Raw genomic sequence first — 21,811 nt, forward strand, 5'->3', positions numbered from 1 at the left:
TATTATAAATCTTACCCTTTGGGTTCCAATTCTGCATCACTGAGGGAAATGCAATTTTCAGCAATGTAATCTAATATTTATAATGATGTTTTTAAGCAAGTATCCATCTACACTGGCTCTCCCGTATTGCAGCTCAAAATTAATTCTAAATCCCATTTTTTTTATTATTATTATTATTATTAATACCATCTTTTTTTGTGTTCTTCTGAAGGTAAAATTACTTTAAGAATACAAGTGCATCATTTATGAGCTATAATCATTTGCTGCCGTGAAAGCGTGTAGTTTATATTGATCTTTGTCCTCAGATCCAGGCGTCAGACTGGAAGCCCGAAATCCGGATGCCCAGCGTCAGCGATTACGTCGTCCTGCGCGGACTAGAGTGGGACACAGAGTATGATGTGTACGTGGTGGCTGAGAACCAGAAGGGGAAGTCGCCACCTGCAAGCATGTCCTTCAGGACATCTTCAGAGCCAGAGGCCATTCCAGGTACACGCCTTCTAGCTGCCGTCAATAATAAACCGGGCCTTAACAAGGTGAAAAAAAAGCCAAACTCAAAGCTGAGAAGCAGAGTTGCCGTCTACTTTTAACTCTACCTTTGAGGAGGGACACAAAACTAAGGAGAAAAAAATACAGCTCTGTGAAAAGTAAATGTATCCTTAATGATTCCGTCTTTGTGTTTGTCACACTTAAATGTCTCAGATCATCAAATACATTTTAATAACAAAGTGAACACAAAATGCAATTTTCTAACAATGATTTAATGGAAAAAAAAAAACAGTGAAGATGTAACTTCTCCCGCCCATGACTTTGTAAAGTGCCTTGAGATGACAGGTGTTTTGTGAATTGGCGCTGTATAAATAAAACTGAATTGAGTTGAATAACTGGTTTTGCTGGGGGAGAGCTTGGCAAGCAGCAACTGCCATCAAGTCTTTCTGACGATTGGCAAGGGGTCTTTTACATCGCTGTGGAGAAATTCTGTTGCGCTTTGCAAGTGATTTACAAGTGTCGTAAATTAAACACCCTTCCTCGGGATTTTCTGCGAGAGAACAGATTTCATCAATTATTCCATCAATTACAGCAGATCATCCAGGCCCTGCAGCGGCAAAGCAGCCCCAGAACGCCACACAGAGCCTGGTTGGGTTGGCTAGCCTTCTTCTGTTTATAAATTAAATAAAAAAAGTGACTGCTTTTTTTTTATTTATCTATTCTTTTATTTAAATATGTCTCATACTAAAACTTGTTTGATCTGAAACTCAGGTGTGACAAAAAAAACACAAACAAAGGAAACTTTGAGGGTCCAAATACTGTCTCACAGCTGCTGTAGACCTCCTTGACGGAGGTTGGCCAAAACTATTATTATTATTATTTTTATTTTGGAAGGCGTGCCTGAAAAAGCTTGAGTTTGTGTTTCACCGAGGACGATTTCCTCAGATTTGTTTCCTTAACCTCTGTATAATTGTAACAACGCAGATAAAATAGTTTGCCTCTGTTTGAGAGGAGTCTATTGAATAACTCTTAACATGTTCAGCGAGGTCCTAACTGCAGCCGAAGCAGCTTTCCACTAACAGTAGAAAAGCCACACAGCCTGTCAAATTCCCTTTAGGTGCTAGACCCCGCCGAGCGCTTCGCTGAAGTGTCGCAGCAGGCCATTATGTCTTCCTCTCCCTTGTTTTTCTAATTCATTTCCCAAACTAAAGCATTTTCCGCTCACCGCCACTGAGTCACCATCCAGTCAGCACAGTGTGTGTGTGTGTGTGTGTTTTTTTCCCCTTTGTGATGTGCTTTTGCTTTGATGTGTTGCTGCTTTTTTTTTTTTTTTCCTCCCTCAATGCAAGAAATCAGTTTTCTTAATTTTTCACTTTTGGTTTTCAGACCTGAAACATTTTTTTCACTCTCTCTCTTTCTCTCTCTCTCTCTTCCTCTGTTTCCCCTACCCTTCTTTTTTTCCCCCTCTTTATGTGCTTTCATTTCCTCCTTTTATACTCTTTTGTCTCTTTTCATCTCCTCGCTCATTGTTCCTGCTCTCTCTCCTGAACCCGGGATATTCGTGTGGTGGGTCCCACGTGAACATTTTCGTCCCGACCCGTGTGCATTTTGGTCTGGTTTGTGCTGTCTCGACCCACAGCCACTCAGGGCAGCTCATCTGTGACATGCACTTTGGTATCACTCATCTCGCCCCTCATCATCATCGTGCTCCTGCTGTCATAGTCAATGTCTGGGATCTGCATCGTAACAGTAGAGGAGAGCTCGCCTTTTTCTCTGGCCCGGCTTTCTCTCCGGACGCTCTGACCACTTATAACAGACTTTCGCCATGACAGATGCGTCTCGGTCATGGTAGAGAAAAGAGCGTTGTGTGGTTTTAGAACAGGCCAGACAAGACGTACCGAACCAAAGGCAGTGGAAAATCTTCGCCTCCTACAGATTCCCTCTGCTCAACATTAGCACCGCTAGTCATCAGCACTAGACAACAGAGTGGAGATATAATTAAAAGTTGTTTTAAAAAAAAAAACATAGCATCTAGACCCGAGTAACGAGCCTGTCCGTTTACATAATCGCTGTATTTTTTTTTCCGCCATGTTTAATAAAGCTGTGCAGATGTACTCTTCAGGATTGGAACATTAACACTGACCAGACTGGGGAAAACTCATAAACATTTTTTATTGTTTATATTGGTAAAGAATCACAAATGTTTACTGAAATATTATAGAACATTTATTTTTGTGCAAAATAATATGATTTTTTTTTTTTTTGTAAAAGTGTTTTTAATCTGATGTCCACAGAAATTACTGCATGTTTTTATATATTCGGAAGGTGCTTTGTTCAGCTGCAGTGCTGTGAAAAGGCACCCTAACAGATTTATTCCGTTTTTATTGTTTTTCTCACATTTACATGATTCAGATCATTAACCTAAAGCTACAAATCCTGTGTAATAAAATGAATTGGCTCCCTTTGTTAAAGCAACAAATTAAAGGTGATTATGCAAATTTTTTGGAAAGCTGTGTTCAATTTTACTAACCATAATCTAAGACTGAATACTGCCAGACCTGGTATACTAATAAATCATTTAAACAGAACCTCGTCGGTCAACATGATGTAGGCTGGACTTTTTCACAGCACTGTATGTTTTATAACCTAGAAAACGTATTTACTTTAGGCACGGGTCTGTTATTGTGACATTTTTATTAGAGAAGGTGGGGCGCTACAATACGTTTCACAGACAGCAATCTTTTTTGTTTTGTTTGCTTGTTTTGCAGACTGATGTATTGACCACTAGGGATGGGTACCTTTCACATTTGAACCGATACAGTACCGATACCCGGGAACCTGGGAATCGGTACCGGTACTTAACGACTATTTTCGGTACTTTTGTGTGTTAATGTAGCGATAAATGTTAGTTTGTTAATAAAATCTCAAAATTTTTCAATTTAACATATTTATTTTTCAATATATAAATTTGTTTGGATGCACAAGTAAACCTTATTAAATAATTTATGAATTTGAATACATTGCCTGAATTCACAGCACATTAGAAGCACACAGTGAACAGAGTGGCTTTCCTCTCTGCTCTTTGCTCTGACTGCAGACCGGTTTCAATACACGACTGCAGCGTCTGTCTGTCTGTCTGTCTGTCTGTCTGTCTGTCTGTCTGTCTGTCTGTCTGTCTGTCTGTCTGTCTGTCTGTCTGTGAGACAGCGCTTGGAGATGTTGGGAAGAGGCTCACAGCAGTACTCACCACTTTCCCAAGACAATAACAGCAGAACAATTGGTGCTTTCATGGGAAGTCACCAATAACAAAAGATGCTAGATTTTTCGCTAGTCGCTTTTTTTCAAAAAAAGGTAAAGAAACGGTAAAATATAGCAAGAAATTCACTAAACATGTGCTTCCTCAGATTAGAAGTATTCCCGCCTCTGGCTTTGAACTTCGCCTCACAAATATTGCAGCGAGCATAATCTGCAGCTCAATTTGAAAAGTAGAGCCATACTTTCGACTGCTTTCGACCGCTTGCTTTGCTTACTGGACCAGCAGCTACTGACGTCATTACGCTCTTGTGCGGGCAATGCTGTGTTCATGTTCCGCATGGAAAATCGGCCACTCTTCAGATCGCACAGTGATGCGTTTAGGTACCGAAACATCGTACCATTTGATTTTATGTGAATCGGTACCCAGTAGTACAGACAGGATTTAGTCGATACCAATAAAAGTACAGAGTTCGGTACCCATCCCTATTGACCACCTTTTTTAACAAGCAATGTTTGAATCGAACAAATAATATAATCAAAGAAAGCCTGAAACTATTTGATGTTGGTCAAATTATTGATCTGGATCAAGCTAACAAAACATTTACACTTTTTGTGCTAAATTAACTTTTTAAAATCGAAGTCTGAATAACAGTGGTGAAACATGACATTAGTGTATAAATTGAAGATATCCAAGAAAAGATATCTAAAAATCAAATACTGCTCCTGTGGGCTAAAACACTTTTACTATGATACTAGAGAAAGTGCGAGAGCGACCAGTTTTCTCCAGCTATATGGAGATTAGAATGAAGCAGTGCAACCCCTCCCCCACCTGTTACTGTGCAGTGTCAATAAACTGTCTGAAAAAAGGCAGTTTAGAAATACTTCAGGCTGCTAAAAATGCAGCCACGTGGGAATTAAACTACTGCCACCTATGACTTTTATTACAGCAAGGATTTAAACAGTTTATCCTAATGGGTGTTATATTCTGCACAATAAGCACATTACTACATTTATGAGGTGCTTATTTAATATTTTTGTTTGTCTGTGTATTGAAATGAAAAACACCATAAATAACAACTATTATAAATAACAAGCTAGTACTCAGTGTTATATTTTACTGGTAATATGGATAACTGTTTCTTTTGTTTTAAATTGAAATTATTATATCTTATATATTTTCTATTTTTCTTTTTTTCTTTTTCAAAACCGTGACACTGTGGGGGGTTTTTTTTCCATTGAAAATTGTAAAAATCTCATACTGGACCATGTCTAATTTAGCCAACAATATGTATCAGAAAAGTTTAATTCAAGCATTATACCCCAGTGATGTGAACCATTAAGTCATCTGCAAAAACATTATGGCAGATTAAAAAAAATCACATGTTTATATGTTAGAATGCAGCTTTGTCCACGCAGACCTTTGTGTTATGATACACTTAGGAGTGTTATTTGCTTTACATTTCAGTAGTAATAATGTTGTGGCTCATTGATGTAGATATTTAAATATTGCATAAGAATCCTGGTGTAACTAAAAATAGTTTTAAACAAAGAATAAAGATATTTTTTTTATTTGTTAAATATGGAAAATGTTACCCTGCATGTAACCAGCTTCACACTGTAAATTTTGGTTTGCTTGTTTTTCTAATACCAAATAAATACACTGAAAATAGATATATTTAAGATTTTCTTTTCCATAAAACATTTCCTTTTGATATAAAACTCCCAACATTGACCATTATTAACATTAGATGAATATTTAAACAATGCACACACTGCATGCTGAAACATCTGAAATCAGTTCAGGACAACTTGAGTATCAGTAATCTCTGCAGCAGGTACGTTCTTTATTTTTATTTAAGTATTTGAAGTTCCTGTAGAGTCATAGCAATTTCATTTTGTGTTTTATGTCGTGCATGCTGCTCCAGTTTTTTAATGCTCTGCGTTTTGTCTCTTGTCTGGCAGATCTGGGCGACGAGGGACCGTTCTCCATGAACATCATGCTCTGGGCAGGAATCCTTGTTGTAGTATTTATACTGCTGCTGCTAGCAGTGGATGTCACTTGTTACTTTGTCAACAAATGTGGCCTTATCATGTGCCTGTGTGGAAAATCAGGCACAGGGACTAAAGGGCACACTTTGGAGGAAGGCAAAGCTGCTTTTGTGTGAGTATGAAAGATCACATTTAAGTCCATTCTGCTAATTTGTTTTAATCTACCAGCTCTGAGAGGAAAAAATCCAATATTTTGTTTATTTTCAAAGACTTTATTTATATTTTATGTTTAGAAAAATGAGGAAAATGGGTATTATTGCTTCACCAAGCCTTTTCCCTCCACATTTGTTGGGAACCAAGATATTTTAAAAAGCTTTGACATAATTTCCCTTTTGTAGCAGCAAAATTACAAGACATTGACTCGTTTTATCCATCTTTAAATTCACGTATATTTATGAGGAAAATAAAGTATTTATTTTACATATATTATTGATATAATTTACTAATATATTATTTACAGCCCCTGCGTCTAGTGACGTGTTGACACCGCAGCTGTGAGCTCTCCTTGGTTGAACTGTTTGTGTATTTTTGTCTGTGAGGAGAAATCCTCGCAGACCACCACTTCCCAGCTTCTTTGTCTCCAATGCCACATCTCCACATAACAAGTTGGATCAATCAAGACTTTTTATCATCACAATCAGACATCTAGGCTGTTGTGTTTTGCTAATCGGTGGGATCTGACTTCATCCTGGAATCCCTGATGCTGCTATTGTGAGTTAGCAGGCCGCGCTCCACACCGCAGCAACGGTAACTGAGGCTTCAGGTGAACAGAACGGAGGGGGTGTGGCTTACAGGTGCATCTGTCAGAGAGACGTTGCTCACCAGACTTGTTGATGACTGTTGGTAAAGATAGATCCTACAACCACCCAAGAACATTCACAATGGCTTTAATTACAGCAGTTTATGGAGCTCCAAACGCAAACACAAACAAACCATTTATTAACAGCCATTGTAAAACAACAGAACTTTCATCCAGATGAGGCTTTGACTGTGTCTGGTGACTTCAGTCATATGAACTTAAAGAAAGGGCTCCCAAAGGTTCTGCCTCCCGTCAAATGTCCAACTTTAAGGGGAGAGCACACCAGACTGTGAGTGCATCAACTTTGTTAAGGGCTAAATGGCTTTACCACTGCCTCCCCTTGGACAGTCAGACCATCAGTCCTTGTTTTTGAACCCATCCTACACCCCCATGAGCAGGAACAATGAACTCCTCACCAGCATTATTAAGACTTAGCCAGCAAGTGCAATTTCACCAACTGTAGGACTGCTTTCAGAGGACAGACTGCACTCTGTAATGCACTCTGCACTCACAATCAGGACCTAGAAAAAATACACTGAACCAGTTCAATTTCCTATCAGATGCTGTGTGGAATGTGCTATCATCAACCAGCACATCAGTTCTGTCCCAAACAGAAAGCCATGGAGGTCCAGCATCTTCTGAAGGGGTGGAACCTGGCCCATATATCTGGCAACGAGGAACTGTACAACCAGATACAACCTTAAGCAGTGCATCAACAGCTAAAATGCCCTACCAAAAAGACGATTGAAGACCACTTCACATACAGCAGGGAATACAGCTTTTCCCAAACTTCAGGGGGCAGTAGAGGTCCATTAACATCTGCAAACATATTGCTGGCTCAAAAGCCCAACCACTTTTTTTGCTTGAGTTGAGAGAAGTCCAAATTGGGCAAGTGTCCAGCCAAGCTCTGCTAACCAACAACTTATCCTTCAGTCAAGTGAAGTTAAGCGGGTCCTGAGAACCGTTAATACCATAAAGGCCACTGGACCGGATGTGATACCGGGCCGGGCGCTCTGGGAAAGCTCAACAGCTTGATGGGATCCTTACAGACATCTTTAATCTTTCTTTGGCACACACTATTCTTCCTGCTCTTCTGAAATCCACCACCAGTATCCCAGTGCCAAAGGAGACAAATATTTCTTGCCTCAATGACTACTAGGGCAGGGCAAAATGGACCAAAAATAATATCTCAATATTTTTAGGCCGAATGCCGATATACAATATTCATCTTGATAAGTTTTTCTTTTTTATAAAGTAATTATAAATATTCATCTCTGAATCAAAACTTTATCCCAAATGTCTCACAGGCACATTTATTTAACAAACGGCTGTAGATAAATATGAGAAACAGCTGAAAAACAACCTTCTAGAATACATAAAAGTATTATTATAATGCAACGTAGACCATCTTGATATAAATGATATAGTCTCGTCTTATATCTCTCTTAAAAAAATCTCAATAGTGTTAAAATCTCAATATATTCCCCAGCAATAATGACTACTGGGCCATGGTTCTTACATTTGTCAGGATGCTTTTTGTGGATTACTGTACAGCTCAGTTTTATTAATTTTAATAAAACTGAGCACAAAAATGAAGGACTGAGACCATGTCTATGCACACGGCACTTTTTCAGTTTACGTCCACCGACTTGGACCCCACTCAATAACCCTACAGCTCAGCACAGGAGAATTTGTGTTCTTAGTCTGCTCTTCTGTGCCCTTTACCATCATGAATTCGTCCCTCTTCACCCTGCAATTATGATCAAGTTTGGGGATGACACAACCGTGTTGGAACTCATCTCAAATGGGAGTAGGGTCACGTACAGAGACGAAGCGCACGGAGTCTCTGAGGATTGCACTCGTAACAACCTCTCTGAACATTAAAAAAAACAAAGGAAATCATTATTGATTTCAGACTGCACAGAGAGTAGCTCAGACTATTAGAAATAGGAGGAAAGGAGGTGGAGAAGGGGTCCAGCTTTAAATTCCTGGAGATCACGATCAGGGAAGACCTTAAATGGAATGGGAACTCAGATACCATTAGAGATTATATCTCGTTGCAACACTGAGAAAGGCCAATCTGTCTGCCAAACTGGTGGAGTCCTTTCACTGGGCAGCAGTAGAAATTGTATGAACATACTGCATAAGTGTCTGGTTTGGGCGCCGTTCAGCAGCTGACAGAGCAGCTCTCCAGAGGGTGTTTAAACTGCTCAGGATGTCGTTGGTCTTCCTCTCTCCCCTCCGGAGCGCATTTACCAGTCTCGACATCGCAATAGGCCCTGCATGATTGTGAAGGACTTTTACTCGCGTCTTTCACCATTTACCCTCCAGCAGATGGTACAGGTCTCTTAAGACACATGGACTGGCAGCCTCAGGAACAAGTTTTTAACCAACAGCCGTCACTAAACTGAAGTAAACTGATATAAGCAGCATCTCTAGTAGACTTGTCAGTATGGACAAGTCATTATAGATTGTAGCCTTCTACCTGTTTTTACCTTTTTTAAATCTGTTTTAATACCTCTTTGTTTATTCTTATGTGTTTTTTATTGAATATTATTGAGGTTATTAATGGGATGTGTATATATTTGGTGCTCTTTTAATGAGACTCACAGAAAATATTGTTGTATGCCGTACTGTATATGCAATGACGATAAGGCATCTTTGAGTTTTAAGTCGTAAAAAGTGTTAATTTAGTAATGAGGGACTTCTTTTTGCCCTGGTGTATAAATATATGACACAAATGCCCAGTTGTCTTTGTTGGCCTAACATCAAACACTTTATTTAGCAATTTAATGATCTGTTCTACAAGGCTTGGAAGTAAATGGCTTTATATAATCCCTTCCAAAAAAATATTGATACCCTTGACTGTTTTTACATGTTGGCGCTTTACATCCACAAACTTCAATCTATTAAATGCACACCTGTCATTTATGGTAGAGTGGCAACATGAAATACATTGTCAAAAAAAACAACAACTGAGAAATACTGTCCACATTAAGCCCTGTAGGCGACACATAAGACATATGGAGAAAAAAATCTCTGATTGGATGAGTACAGAATTGTAAAATGCCATGTGGTGAAAAACACTACACATCACCTAAAGCAGTAGCATGCTGTAGGGATGCTTTTCTTCCACAGGGGGAAAAAGCTGATCAAGGCTGATAGGAAGATGGATGAAATCCTGTTAAAGCTTAGAGTACCTGAGAGTGGGCCAGATGTTGGTTCCGGCAGGACGATAATGTTAAACATAAAGCCAGACCCACAAATCAGAGTTTTTGGTCTATCATAAAATCCCATTAAAATACAAAGAAGTCTGTGGTTGCAATAAAGAAAAAAAATGTGAAAAAGGTTTTGGGGTGTGAGTACATTACATTCAAATGATAAATCACTTCCCTTTAACAAAGCAACAATTTAGTCTACTTGGCTTGTAGTCACCAAAAAATAAAGACATGCTACTTGTGTCGTGAAAATGCATCTGCTTGCCGACATTACTGACTCACCCAGTATGCACTGGTTGAAAAGCCTGGGTTCAATTCAATTTTATTTATCTAGCGCCTATACACAACACATGTCATCTCAAGGCACTTTACAAAGTCAAATTAAATCAAATCATCCAGACAGATTGGTCAAAACATTTTCTATCTAAGGAAACCCAGCAGATTGCATCAAGTCTTGACAAGCAGCATTCACTCCTCCTGAAAGAGCGTAGAGCTACAGGGACAGTCGTCTGCACTGTCCATGGCTTTGCAGCAATCCCTCATACTGAGCATGCATGAAGCGACAGTGGAGAGGAAAATTCCCCTTTAACAGGGAGGAAAACCTCCAGCAGATCCAGGCTCAGTGTGAACGGTCATGTACCTCGACCGACTGGGGGTTAGAGAAGACAGAGCAGAGACACAAAAGCACAGAAGCACTCATTGATCCAGGAATACTTTCTATATGTCAGAGGGTAATGGCAGATGATCTGCCTCCCCTGGATGTTGTCACAGCTAACAGAACGCCAGACCAGGCGCACCAACATGAAACAGATTCACAGATCTAACACTTCATTAGGCCAGTAATGTCATCTGCTGCTGTTGTACCCATGCTGTTGTCTCACCCCTTACAGGAAAGATGAGTCCAAAGAGCCCATAGTGGAAGTCAGAACGGAGGATGAGTGCACAGCCAATCACAACGCAGCTGGACCCATGGAGCCCAATGAAACCACACCTCTCACAAAGCCAGAGTGAGTCAAAACAGACAAACAGCACTCAGCATTTTTTTATTTTTAAGCAAAGGTTTTCTCTGCTGTTCTACATTGCACTCCACTTTAAAGAATCAAATTTTATTTAACGACACTTAATTTGACAATTTAATGTGCTGAAAAGTTCAGTTCATTCTTGAGTGGAGTCCACTGGATTGTGTTGCTTTTCTTTTTTTTTTTTCTTCTCCCAGTCAAAGGTGATTACCGTACTTTGTGTTTCTGCTCCAGCTCTGGAGATTTTCTGTCTCATTACATGAAGGTTGAAGCAATACCAGTAAAAGACACAAAAAGGCTTTGTTCCTCCCAAGTGTGGTCAATTCATGAAGCCTTAGACGGCCATCTCACATCGAAACTATAGAAAAATGCAGAATGAGGTTGTCACTGGTACTGTTTAACCCTTATAGGTGGTTCAGTGTGGTGCTGTAGTTTTCCACAGGAAGACTGGTGCCTTTTTGAAGTACTTTAGTTTATTAGTCAGTGTACTCCATGTTGGTGTGTGTATGGGATGTATCCTTTAATGTTCACTCACAGCATGATGCCCTTTTTCTTCTTTTCTTTTTTCTTGCTAAGCTTTCTAGTTGCTGTTTTTCTGTTGCTTTTTTTTTGTCTCTGTGTGAATTTTCTAAAGCCAACTAATCCCTTTGCATGCTCTCGTTCGGGTCACCCCTCCTCTGTCACAGTCACCCTGGTGTCTAGTCTGTGTGTCTCTGTTCTCTCCCTGCTCTCTCAGGCTGGTGGCTTCTCTGGCACTGGACACCCCCTCCTCCGTAGCCACCAACTCTGACACAGCCACCGCAACAGTCGATCCTGCTCAGGAAAGCCCCTCTAGCGAGACAACCACACTCACTTGCAGCCTGTCCACCCTGGCCAACGAGCCCTCGCCCACCCCGCTCACTGCTCCCGCCCCGACCCCCGAGTCCAACACCGCCCCGCCGACCCCCGTCATCTCCTCGACGGCCGTCGAAGCTAAAATGGGGCCGTTGCTTGAAGAGAGGGGGAGTAAGCCCCCGGAAGAGCCGGAAAAGACCAACAATCCTCCTCCTACCCCCGAACAGTGTAGACCTCCGAAATCTGGAACACCAATCCCGCCGAAGCGCAGACACTCTCCTAAACTCGCCGCTCTGAACGCTAAGAACAGTCCACCAGTTTCCCCTCTCGCCGTTTCTTCTCCTCCCACCCCAGACGCCAAGAAACACGCGCCGAGCCCGCCGGTCGCCAAGCCGGCCCCACAGCCGAACACCGTAGCCTTAAGCAAAGAGTCGCCAGCGCAAACTGAAAAAAACGCCGCTCCTCCAAAGCCAGGCGCCGACTCTAAACCCGGTGTTCCAGATCCCCCCGCATACGGCTTTACTGCCTTTAGTCCAGACAAACCTACCGATAATAACATCCCCACTACAAAACCGCCTCCCAGCGCCGCTCCTTCAGATATCCCCAATGCTGCTGAAGACCCCCACGCTGAAAGTCCTGCCTCTCTATTGGCAGACATCCCCTCGCCTTTACCCATCACTCCGATCGCTTCAGCCGTTCCGAACGATCTCCTCACGCCGAGGTCCGACCTGTACGACTTTACAGCTCCGGGCGCGGGGCACAAAAACCCAGGTTTAGAGTTAGAGCTGAGGAACGGCACAGGAAGACCCTCTCGGCCCCTCTCAGACCTGATTAGCTTAGAGAGCCCGTCCGCGGCCCCCTCCCTGCCCAGTGGACGCGAAGCAGACTTCCCTCCCTCAGGCCATGCTCTGGAGGCTTCAGAGACTCTCAAGACCGCTCCTCCTGTCAACGATGAGTACGGCTCCCTCTAGAGGTTTATCTGTGTGTTTGTGTGAGAGTTGGTGTAACTTGTATGCCCATTCATTCACCACCGCATCTTGCCATTGACCACACAATATCAAATATTGTAATGGTAAACTGTGGTAATGACATTGGGGTGAATTTATTTTTATTTTTTTTATATGTTTAGTGTAATGTTGCAGAAAGAAGTGATCTGATGGTTTTATTTTTATCTTTTTGCTTGTGTGTGATAGTTATTCATTTTGGGGGCTTATATGTTTGTTATTTAAATGTAGATGAGCAACGTCTCAGAAATGCAGGTCTTTGCCTAGTTCAAGTCTTTATAAAAGAATATGGTTATAAACAAAGTTTTGAATAAAAAAAAGGATTCAGTGATCCTTTTTTTTTAACCATCTAAACCTTGATGACGTCAGTCAGCATCCGTGTTTTAAACTTTTAGGCCAACAGTGATGCACTCCTCGCATCAACATCTGAGACCCAAATATTAACTTAAAAAAAAAAAAAAAAAAACGCTAAACATAATTGCAGAGAGTGATTTACAAAAAAACAGAAGGCTTAGCATCCCCAAACATTCCTAATTTTCTCTGAGCTCAGGAAATCACTGATTTAAACAAACTGTGGTGTCATTTGAGAAAGTCCAGGTTTTAGGCCATTTTAAACAAAGGTCATAATGGATACAATATAATGTAATAATACCATGATCATTTATCAGCTGAGGGATTTGACTATAAATCAAGACATAAAACAATCAGAAAACATGACCCTGTCTGTATTTATTCACTTTTATAAATTTAAGTTTAAAGAAAAACAGAGTTCCTTCATAGTTAAAAAAAAAAACACTTTAATTTCCAAAGCAAACAAGTACTTTTCTAGACTTCTGAAGTATGGCATGGGTAAAATCATGCTGGGAAATATCCATTTTTCTCCAGTATTTTGCCTGGATTCTGTATAGCAGGATCTGAAAATATACGTTGCACACAAAAAAAAAAAAAAAAAAACGCTATAATTATCAGACCGGTTACGCATAATAAACAGTACGAAGCTAAGATTGGTTTTACCTGCAGGAATTCACTTTTCGTGACTTAAGGATCGTAAATTAACAGTCATATAGATCGGAACCAACCAGGCTTTGTCAATGATTTCCAGGCTCTGACTTTGATGCTGATTTTAGTATCTTCTGCATTCTCTTTAACAGCTGTAATTAAAACACTAACACCATTAAAAATATACCATATTTAAAATAATCTCCAGAATTGTTAGTTAATTTTTAATGAATCCTAACTGGAAGATTAAATAGACACGATGCCTTTTCTTTACGTTTACAATTTCATCTCTAAAATTAAAAATACATTTAGCTTGTGCTAAACGAGCAATCAGAGAGGGGTATTTTTTCCACATTTTTCAAAGCAGGCATTTTCTTTTCTTCCTACATAAAATATCAGCAAAAATAAAGCCCTCCTTGTCGGCAACCTGAAGCAGAGCTCCAGTGTAGCGCTTTGCTCAGGTCATGTTTTTTATTAAGCAACCGCGTGGAAACCATTACTTAAATAGCAACATGATGCATTTTATGTTTGAAACTGGCCTTTTTAATAATGAAAAGATGCATCATCTCATACTTTAATTATATACCCCGGAGCATTCCCTCAAGCTTTTATCCAGGGGAGAACAGAGCCTCGACTGCTGTTTCTCCCTTTGAGCTGCTGAAAAAAGAGCAGAAAAGAACAACTAGGCTTTAAAAACGAGCCGCGCTGTTCTGCCACAAACCTGGGGCGTGTTTATTCTAATATTGTCTCTCAGAAGCAAAACGTAACTTAAAGTGATTATAATAAGTCAAAACATTCACAGTTTGACTTTAGAGAAGAGAGTCGGTCGTGGGATGTGGGTATGTCATTATCTGTTTTATCCGACGTTGTCGAAAGGTGGTGAAGAAATATGTAAGAAGACCTCTAACTGCGGCGTTTTCTTACATATTGGCTAGAGCTGTCATTGAGACTGTGTTTCGACGAACCGTTTGTTTTGCTGGATGTGTTTGTTCTCCTCCTTTACCACGCAGACGTTAACATTCCTAATTTCAAACTTGTTCTCTCTTTCCACTGCAGGAAGATGTTTGCCGATGAGAAAGGCAAACTGGAGGCGGGAGACACCCTGATCTCTTCAGCTCACAACAGTGTCATACAGACAAATACGACAGAGAGCAAAGTATGATGGGCCAGCGGGGGGGAAACACAAACCCGAGCCGGTCATACTTTTTCAGCGGCAGTGGCAGGAAAAGCGTTTGTTTTTTTAGTGCCCTTAACGCATTTAACACCACACACACCTCCGTCCATCCGTTTAGAGCGCACTTGGACGTCTTTCGTTTCTTAAAACGCTTACCGCACCCACAGAGTTTATCTTTAGATCATAAGAGATTTATTTATTTTCAAGTCTCATTTTTATTTAACCAGTCCGGACACTTTGAGTACAACTTGGACCGCCTCATGAATATGTGAAACTTTAAACGTGCGTAGTTTTAACTGCGCACGAGTACTGGGTTATTATGAGAAATGTAAATGTATGGGGAGGGGAAAAAAGGACTATATATAGAAATTATTTTTCTTATTTTATTGTTCTATTGTGCAAATTTGAAACTGTTTATTTTATTTTTTTTATTTGACTTTTTGTGGGCTAGTCTCTAAGTAGGTTGTTCTGCATGTCTGCCCTGCAAGTGGTTGTAAAGTTTTCACTGTGTCTGTTACAGGGATTTTTAAAGCTGGCATCGATTTAAACAAAGGCCCGACTTCAGTATTTAGATTATGACCATGCAGTGCCTTGCAAAAGTATCCAAGTATTCAGAACCCTGAACTTTTTCACATTTTGTCAAATCTCAGCCACCAAACCTCAATATATTTCATTGGGGCTTTTTGTGTTAGACCAACACAAAGTGACACTTACTGTAATTGAGAAGTTGAAGAGAACTGATACAAGGTGTTTACTTTTTTTTTTTTTTTTGCAAATCCAAATCTGTGTGGCATTCATTTGTACTAAGCCACCCTGGGTAATACTTTGTAGAACCACCTTTGGCCGTTTTTACACATCTTTGCTAATTAGCTCCAGCTCAATCAGAGCATCTGTAAACGTCAGCCTCAATTCTTTTCACAGATTCCGAGTCTAATTTTTATTAAAAAATTTTTGCAGGCCTTTCTAACACAGAAATGGGATTTAAGATAAACCACTCCAAGGTTTAGGGTGAATGTTTAGGGTCGTTGTCCTGCTAGAAGGAGAACCTCTGCTCAGGTCTCGAGAGGTTTTTTAACCTCTAATTGGTTTTCTTGCTGAATTGCGCTGTATTTATCTCCGTCCAGCTTCCCATCGAATCTGACCGGCGTCTCTGCCCCTGCTAAAGAAAAATCCCCACAGCATGATGCTGCCACCACTGTCTTTCACAGCGGACGCAGTGTGTTTGGGATTTTTTCCACCACACGGGTTTTGCCTGCAGAGGAAAACGTTCATCAGTATCGTTTGACCAGAGCTTCTTATTTCAAATCTTTTCAGTTTCCCATTTCCAGATGATGGATCGAACAGCGTGTGAAATGTTCAAAGCTTTGGGATATTTTTTTTTTTTTCATAACCCAACTCTGCTTTAATCTTCTCCACAGCTTTTTTTCCCCTGACCTGTCTGCTGTGTCCATTTTTTCTTTATACTGCTCTTTATTCTCTAATGTTCCCTAGTAAACCTCTGAGGCCTTCATAGAACAACTAGATTTATACTGAGTTTAAACTAAACACCGGTGGCTTCCGAAAGCAATCGATCCCGCTGAATTTAATCAGGGGCTGTGTACAAATGCACACCTAATATTTTCTGAATTTTGTAAGTGAAACATGTTTTGAAAGCCTCATATCCCTTTACCTTCCATTTTTCGGAATGACGAACAACTCTGTGTTCAGTTACAAAAACCCCAATAAAATACGTTAAAGTTTGTGGGTGTGCTGGGACAAAATGTGAAGAACTTTAAGAGGTATTAACACTTTGCAAGGCACAGTGTTTGTTTTAGTAAAAACAATAAAAAAAAACAGAAAAAGCTACCGCTGCAGGAGGGAGAGATGAGTTTCCGTGATACTTCAGTGTGCATGATTAGATCAGATCTGGACCAATTTGTCAAATTTATTCTGTCACTGCCTTACTATAGTGCTGTTAAATATTCACAATACCATGCATTTAACAAAAAAAGAAGCGTGTTGAGGGTACAAAGGAAAACAAACAAACAAAAAAAAAAGCCAACAGGACAGTTGTTATAAAGCCAAGTGTTGAACTGTGGAACAAGTGAAGGTCACGTGACCTCCGGCTAAATAATAACACGCGTTTGTTTGGAGGACAAATATCGGGTTTTCTTCCTGACATTTACGCAAAACAGAGCTCTGGTTATATAGTTTGGGATTTGCAAAAAAAATAAATACATAAAGAGCATTTTTGTACTATTTAAGAACTTAAGAAAAAAAAAAATTTCTGTCCATTCCTGCCTGAAAGCTTGTGCACTGTACCCGTGTGTCGGTAGACTGTCTCGTCATCAGTTTGTATGATAACCTGTATAGCTCTGTTGTTATGGGAGGGGCCTATTTTTTATTTGGTGTAATAGTAGACAAAAAGTGCAACACGTGGACTAATGTGGTCATTATAACAAGTGTAGTGTATAAAACTGTCCGTCTCTGGTCACAGCACTATATATCGCCAGCTATAGTGAGGGAAGGTGTTTTGAGCCTTGGCATGAACTCAGTGCTTCATAACGTATAACTACAAGGTACGTATATGTGCCTGTGTCTAGTAAAGAGAAAACTCTTCTCATATTGATTCAATGTGTGTTCCCTGGGGAGCTTGTTCTGGCATAATTACGTCGTTTTTTTTTTTATTATTATTTCTATTCTCTGTGTTCTCTGGTGTGCTGTTTGGATTTATTTATTTTTTTTTTTTGTCTTTTGTATAAAAATCACTCACCAAGAGCAGCTGCCTGATGAGAGGAGCCCGTTGGCAGGAGCCACCTGTGCAAGAGGAATAAATCTTTTTTTTTTTTTTTTTTTTTTTTTTTTTTATAAAAAAAGCTTCAGACATCAAATGTAAATTACAGAAAGAACCGAGTACATATACGAAGATTTAATCTCATCGTGCTTCATTCCTGTTACCAGACCACCGTGCTCTCTTGTCTCTGGATGCTCTTAACTGTTTTTATTGGGTCAAACTCAGAAAAACATCCGTGTACAGCCTGAGCGATGACCCATTTACAAAAATAAAAATGGTTTCCGAGTCTAATTTTCTCCCGCCTATTTTGTCATTTTATTCACAGGTTTGCGTCAGTGAATCGGAAATTCTGCTCAGATGTCAAGTATTTGTTGACGCTTTAGGATTAACTGAATAACTCTGCCTGTTAGGAGAAGTGTGGTACAAAGTACATGAACAACAGAAGAGTAGATGGCATAAGACATGTCGGTGTGTATTATACAAGACACATTGTCTGATGTAGGTACATATTTAACACACAAAGGTTTCCTTCCATTTAACTTTCTTTAAATATCCATGGATAAAACACTCTGTGATCAGTGAGCTCCTTTACCGATGGTTTATGGTTTATTCTTATTTTGGAGGGTTTCAGTGGCTGGCTGGAAAATTGGCAAATCAGCAGTCTTCCCCATAACTATGTAGACTATAACATGACATCTTGGTGGTCAAAGATATTATTATTTTATTTTATTATGTTTGCTTCATGTAGTATTCTAGTTTTTATTTCTTATTTTATTTTCTGAAAATCACATTTTATGATTTTTCATTAGCTGTAGTAGGCCATAAACATCAGAAATAAATGTCACTGTAATGAATCTATAAAGTATGAGTTTTACCTGAATGTAAATACTATAGTAAGCTTGTTTGCTTTATTATTATTATTATTATTATTATTATTATTATTATTATTATTATTGGGTGACATGCGCCTTAATTTTCCGTCATGTTCTCTGACACGCATGCAGTGGCGCAGGTTGGACAGCAGGTGGCAGTGAAGACGTATTATTTCGAATCTCCTCTCGCCATGTCAAACTCCCAGGATTAGTTACTGAAATGTTACAGAACAAGTAGGTTATGTTCCTTCCAGTAACTTCATCAGAAAGCTTTGTTCGGAGGGAATGGGCTGCAAACAAATACATTTTTGCGCGCTGTAAATGCGTCACAAACTTGATACATCCATGCTCAAGTGTCAAAACTATGTTCCAGCAGGGGCCTTGATATTTTCTGACATGTGACATCCCTTGCCTCAGTATCTCTCTTGTGACATAACCTGTGTTGTGTCAACAGCGTGTCAACAAGCACGCTGACCCGGCCTGGCATCTGCTTTCAGCCACTCCTCATATTTTAATTACCCTGTGTGTTATTTCTTTCTAGGGACATGGATCCTATTATACCCCCAAGCCTATTGGACTGAAAATTGCCTCTTTTGGGTCAATTTTTTTTTTTTTTTTTTTTTTTTTTTTTTTTTTTGTAGAGAATAAAGCGCTCATGTTATTTGATGTGGATTATCTCATTTAAAACTATTTGAAGATGATAGCCACTGATAGGAAGCTGCCAGTTTCCTGATTTCTGGATTTCCTCGCTCTGTAGGCACTTGTGATGACCTATAGATCTGTCTGATAGAAACTGATGGAGAGAAAAGCCCTGACATTCCCACAGAGGTTTACGGCAAGTCAAGTCAGCTGATGGCACAGGAAGCTGGGAGAGCTGACTTCAAAGTAAAACCAGATGTGGTTTAAGTTTAATCCAAATGATTTGAAACAAAGCAATTATGTTGGGGTTGGGGTATCTTAAAACATCACATTAAACTGGATTTTGATGCATTAGGCCTATACACCCTCCTGCAAGAAAAGAATGCTTTCCCCCCCCCCCCCCTGTTATCCTGGGAAATGTTCATAACCACTGTACATAAGCTTGCACAATACATCATTGATCTTTACCAGGTCCTAGAATTGAGTACGACACAGTTTATTAATGTATAAAAAGTAACACAAAGCTTATCCTATAATCAAATAAGGTATTATGACATTGAGTTAAAAATTTAATTAAATTAAATACAATTTTCATTGTATTAACACAAACGTTTAAAGCCTAAAAACGATATAATGACTTAAAAGCCAAATTGATTTATTTAAGTAGTTGTTTTTTAAGGTATACATCTAGCAAGGATTTATTGTACTGAATATTAAACCTTTTGCTGTTTTGCTCTGTCAAGAGAAATACAAGGATAATCTAATGAATTATTAAAATGTGGATAAAACAACAACCAGAAAGAAGATCTAACGTTTGGCTCTGCTTTGGTTGATTTAATAGTCACCTGATGCCTCAGAGACTGTTAAATGCAAAGATCAGCTGGGTCTGAAACAAGCCCGAATTAACACACACCAACATAGTGTCTTCCTCTGGAAACCTTTGGCCTCCCAGTCAACCAGGTCATGCTTGGCCAGGGTTTTTTTATTCTTATTTCCTACTATGCTGTAAAAACTTTCAACATGCAAACCGAGCCTTAGCATTACGCCAGGGTGAACTCGCAGAGACGTCCACTGACTGAGAGCTCTTTGCTATTGGTCCAACTTTTAACAATACTTGTTAGGAATTATTGATACCATTTTTTGTTCTTAAAAAAATAAAAAAAAACGCCTTAAAGTATTCCAAAGATGATGTCAAATCTAAAAAGTATAGCAGGAATATCTATTCAGCCCATTCTGTCGGAACCACTTTTTGCTGCAATCACAGCTGAAGGTCGTTCGTAGAAGAGAGGGATCCCCGGAGGATGATGCTGGCACTGCTCTGGTCCATGGTGAGGATGATGAGTTCAGGGTGACGTGTTGTGTTTTCTACCGCTTACACTGTTTTGAATTTGGGTTAAAAAGGTGTGTTTTGGTTTGATCTGACCAGAGCTTTTTTATTTTTGTCCCCTATGGCTGTCTGGTCATGTGGTTGTGACGTCACAGAATTTGGAAAAATTCAAGGTTTGAGAATACCTTTGTAAAGCTATAAATATGAGCACCTGTAACATGTTTTTATTCCTCCCTCAACCACAGCTTTGGCATTTTGTTTCTGTTAAATAATGTAATGTGTTGCACATTTAAAGCTACAGCGACATGATTTTAAGATCTGCTAACGTTCCAGGTTATTTATAACCATTATCTATAAATGAATCAGTTTTATGCATTTAAAATTATCTTTGTTTAAAGGCCTGAAACTTATCTGAGCCTTCAGTTCAGCTGCAGCTAACATTTAAACCCATCAGCCTCCACCAGTAAATGCATTATTGAGGCTGAACAGCATTTTGTAAGGAGCATCTCAATAAGGCCCAAAACTGGATCTATTTACTCTTATAGAAGATTAATTTATCTATTGAGTAAATAAAACGACGGTCTGCTAAATTGTGATGGGGAAAAAGATTGAATGAAATTGTTGAGATGTGACTCTAGAAAGCTGACAGTACAAAGCAAAGAGCAGCCGATGTCCATCAGTAGTCCTTTGTCAGAAGTGAACCAGGGACACTGTGGCCTCCGTGAGTCTTAACGCAACCAAAACCTGAGACGCCACGGCCAGCATGAGTCGTATGTCTGAGGGGCTGTTATCATCTCGAGGTCAAAAGTTAGAAATCAAAAAAACCTCAGCTGTCAGGTCTGATTTCCTGCAGTTAAACATTATTTTTTAAGTTGTCTCACTGCTGCTCCCCTCCCTCAGAAGCTGCCACACACAGGGGGATGTTATCGCAGTGATCGTAAAAACATTTACACACACATACGGAGTCTTGTAAAAGGTTTCATAACTCACGATTTACATGTTGCAAACATTATATCCACAGACATTTGTCTGTTTATTGGTCTTATGTGCTGGACAAACACGAAGCACTGTCAATGGACTGTAAAATGGAAAGAAAAAGTGGTTTTCCAAACTGTTTAGAAATAAATAAACCTGAAAAGTTTTGTGCGCATGTATATTCAGCTGCTTTTACTCTGATGCCCCTAAATAAAATCAAGGGCAGCCAACTCTTCACAAGCCACTGAATTAGCATTGTAAACCCATCATAAATCCAGCTGTTCTGGAAAGGCCTCAGTCGTTTATTAGAGAACATTATGGAACAAACAGCCTCATCAAAGACCATCACAGGAAGGTCAGGGTTAAAGTTGCCTCGCCCAATGATATC

General features: G+C 39.7%; 1 protein-coding gene across 13 annotated transcripts in view; it reads left to right on the forward strand.

Moving 5' to 3' along the window:
* ncam1b (neural cell adhesion molecule 1b) overlaps positions 1 to 17,681 on the forward strand; it is a 121,358-nt gene extending 103,677 nt beyond the window's left edge. For 8 of the 13 annotated variants that reach the window (XM_036149721.1, XM_036149720.1, XM_036149719.1 and 5 more), the window contains 5 exons: positions 306 to 486; positions 5,704 to 5,902; positions 10,698 to 10,814; positions 11,563 to 12,615; positions 14,720 to 17,681. In XM_036149721.1, coding sequence (XP_036005614.1) covers positions 306 to 486; positions 5,704 to 5,902; positions 10,698 to 10,814; positions 11,563 to 12,615; positions 14,720 to 14,825 — 1,656 coding nt within the window. In that variant the 3' untranslated portion in view covers positions 14,826 to 17,681. Of the gene's footprint in view, positions 1 to 305; positions 487 to 2,125; positions 5,413 to 5,703; positions 5,903 to 10,697; positions 10,815 to 11,512; positions 12,634 to 14,719 lie in introns of those variants that run through there. The other 5 variants (XM_036149730.1, XM_012882044.3, XM_036149726.1 and 2 more) reach the window with 4 other exon arrangements.
* Positions 17,682 to 21,811: the final 4,130 nt, after the last annotated feature.

The sequence above is a fragment of the Fundulus heteroclitus genome, chromosome 18, assembly GCF_011125445.2.
Source record: "Fundulus heteroclitus isolate FHET01 chromosome 18, MU-UCD_Fhet_4.1, whole genome shotgun sequence".
Taxonomy (NCBI): domain Eukaryota; kingdom Metazoa; phylum Chordata; class Actinopteri; order Cyprinodontiformes; family Fundulidae; genus Fundulus; species Fundulus heteroclitus.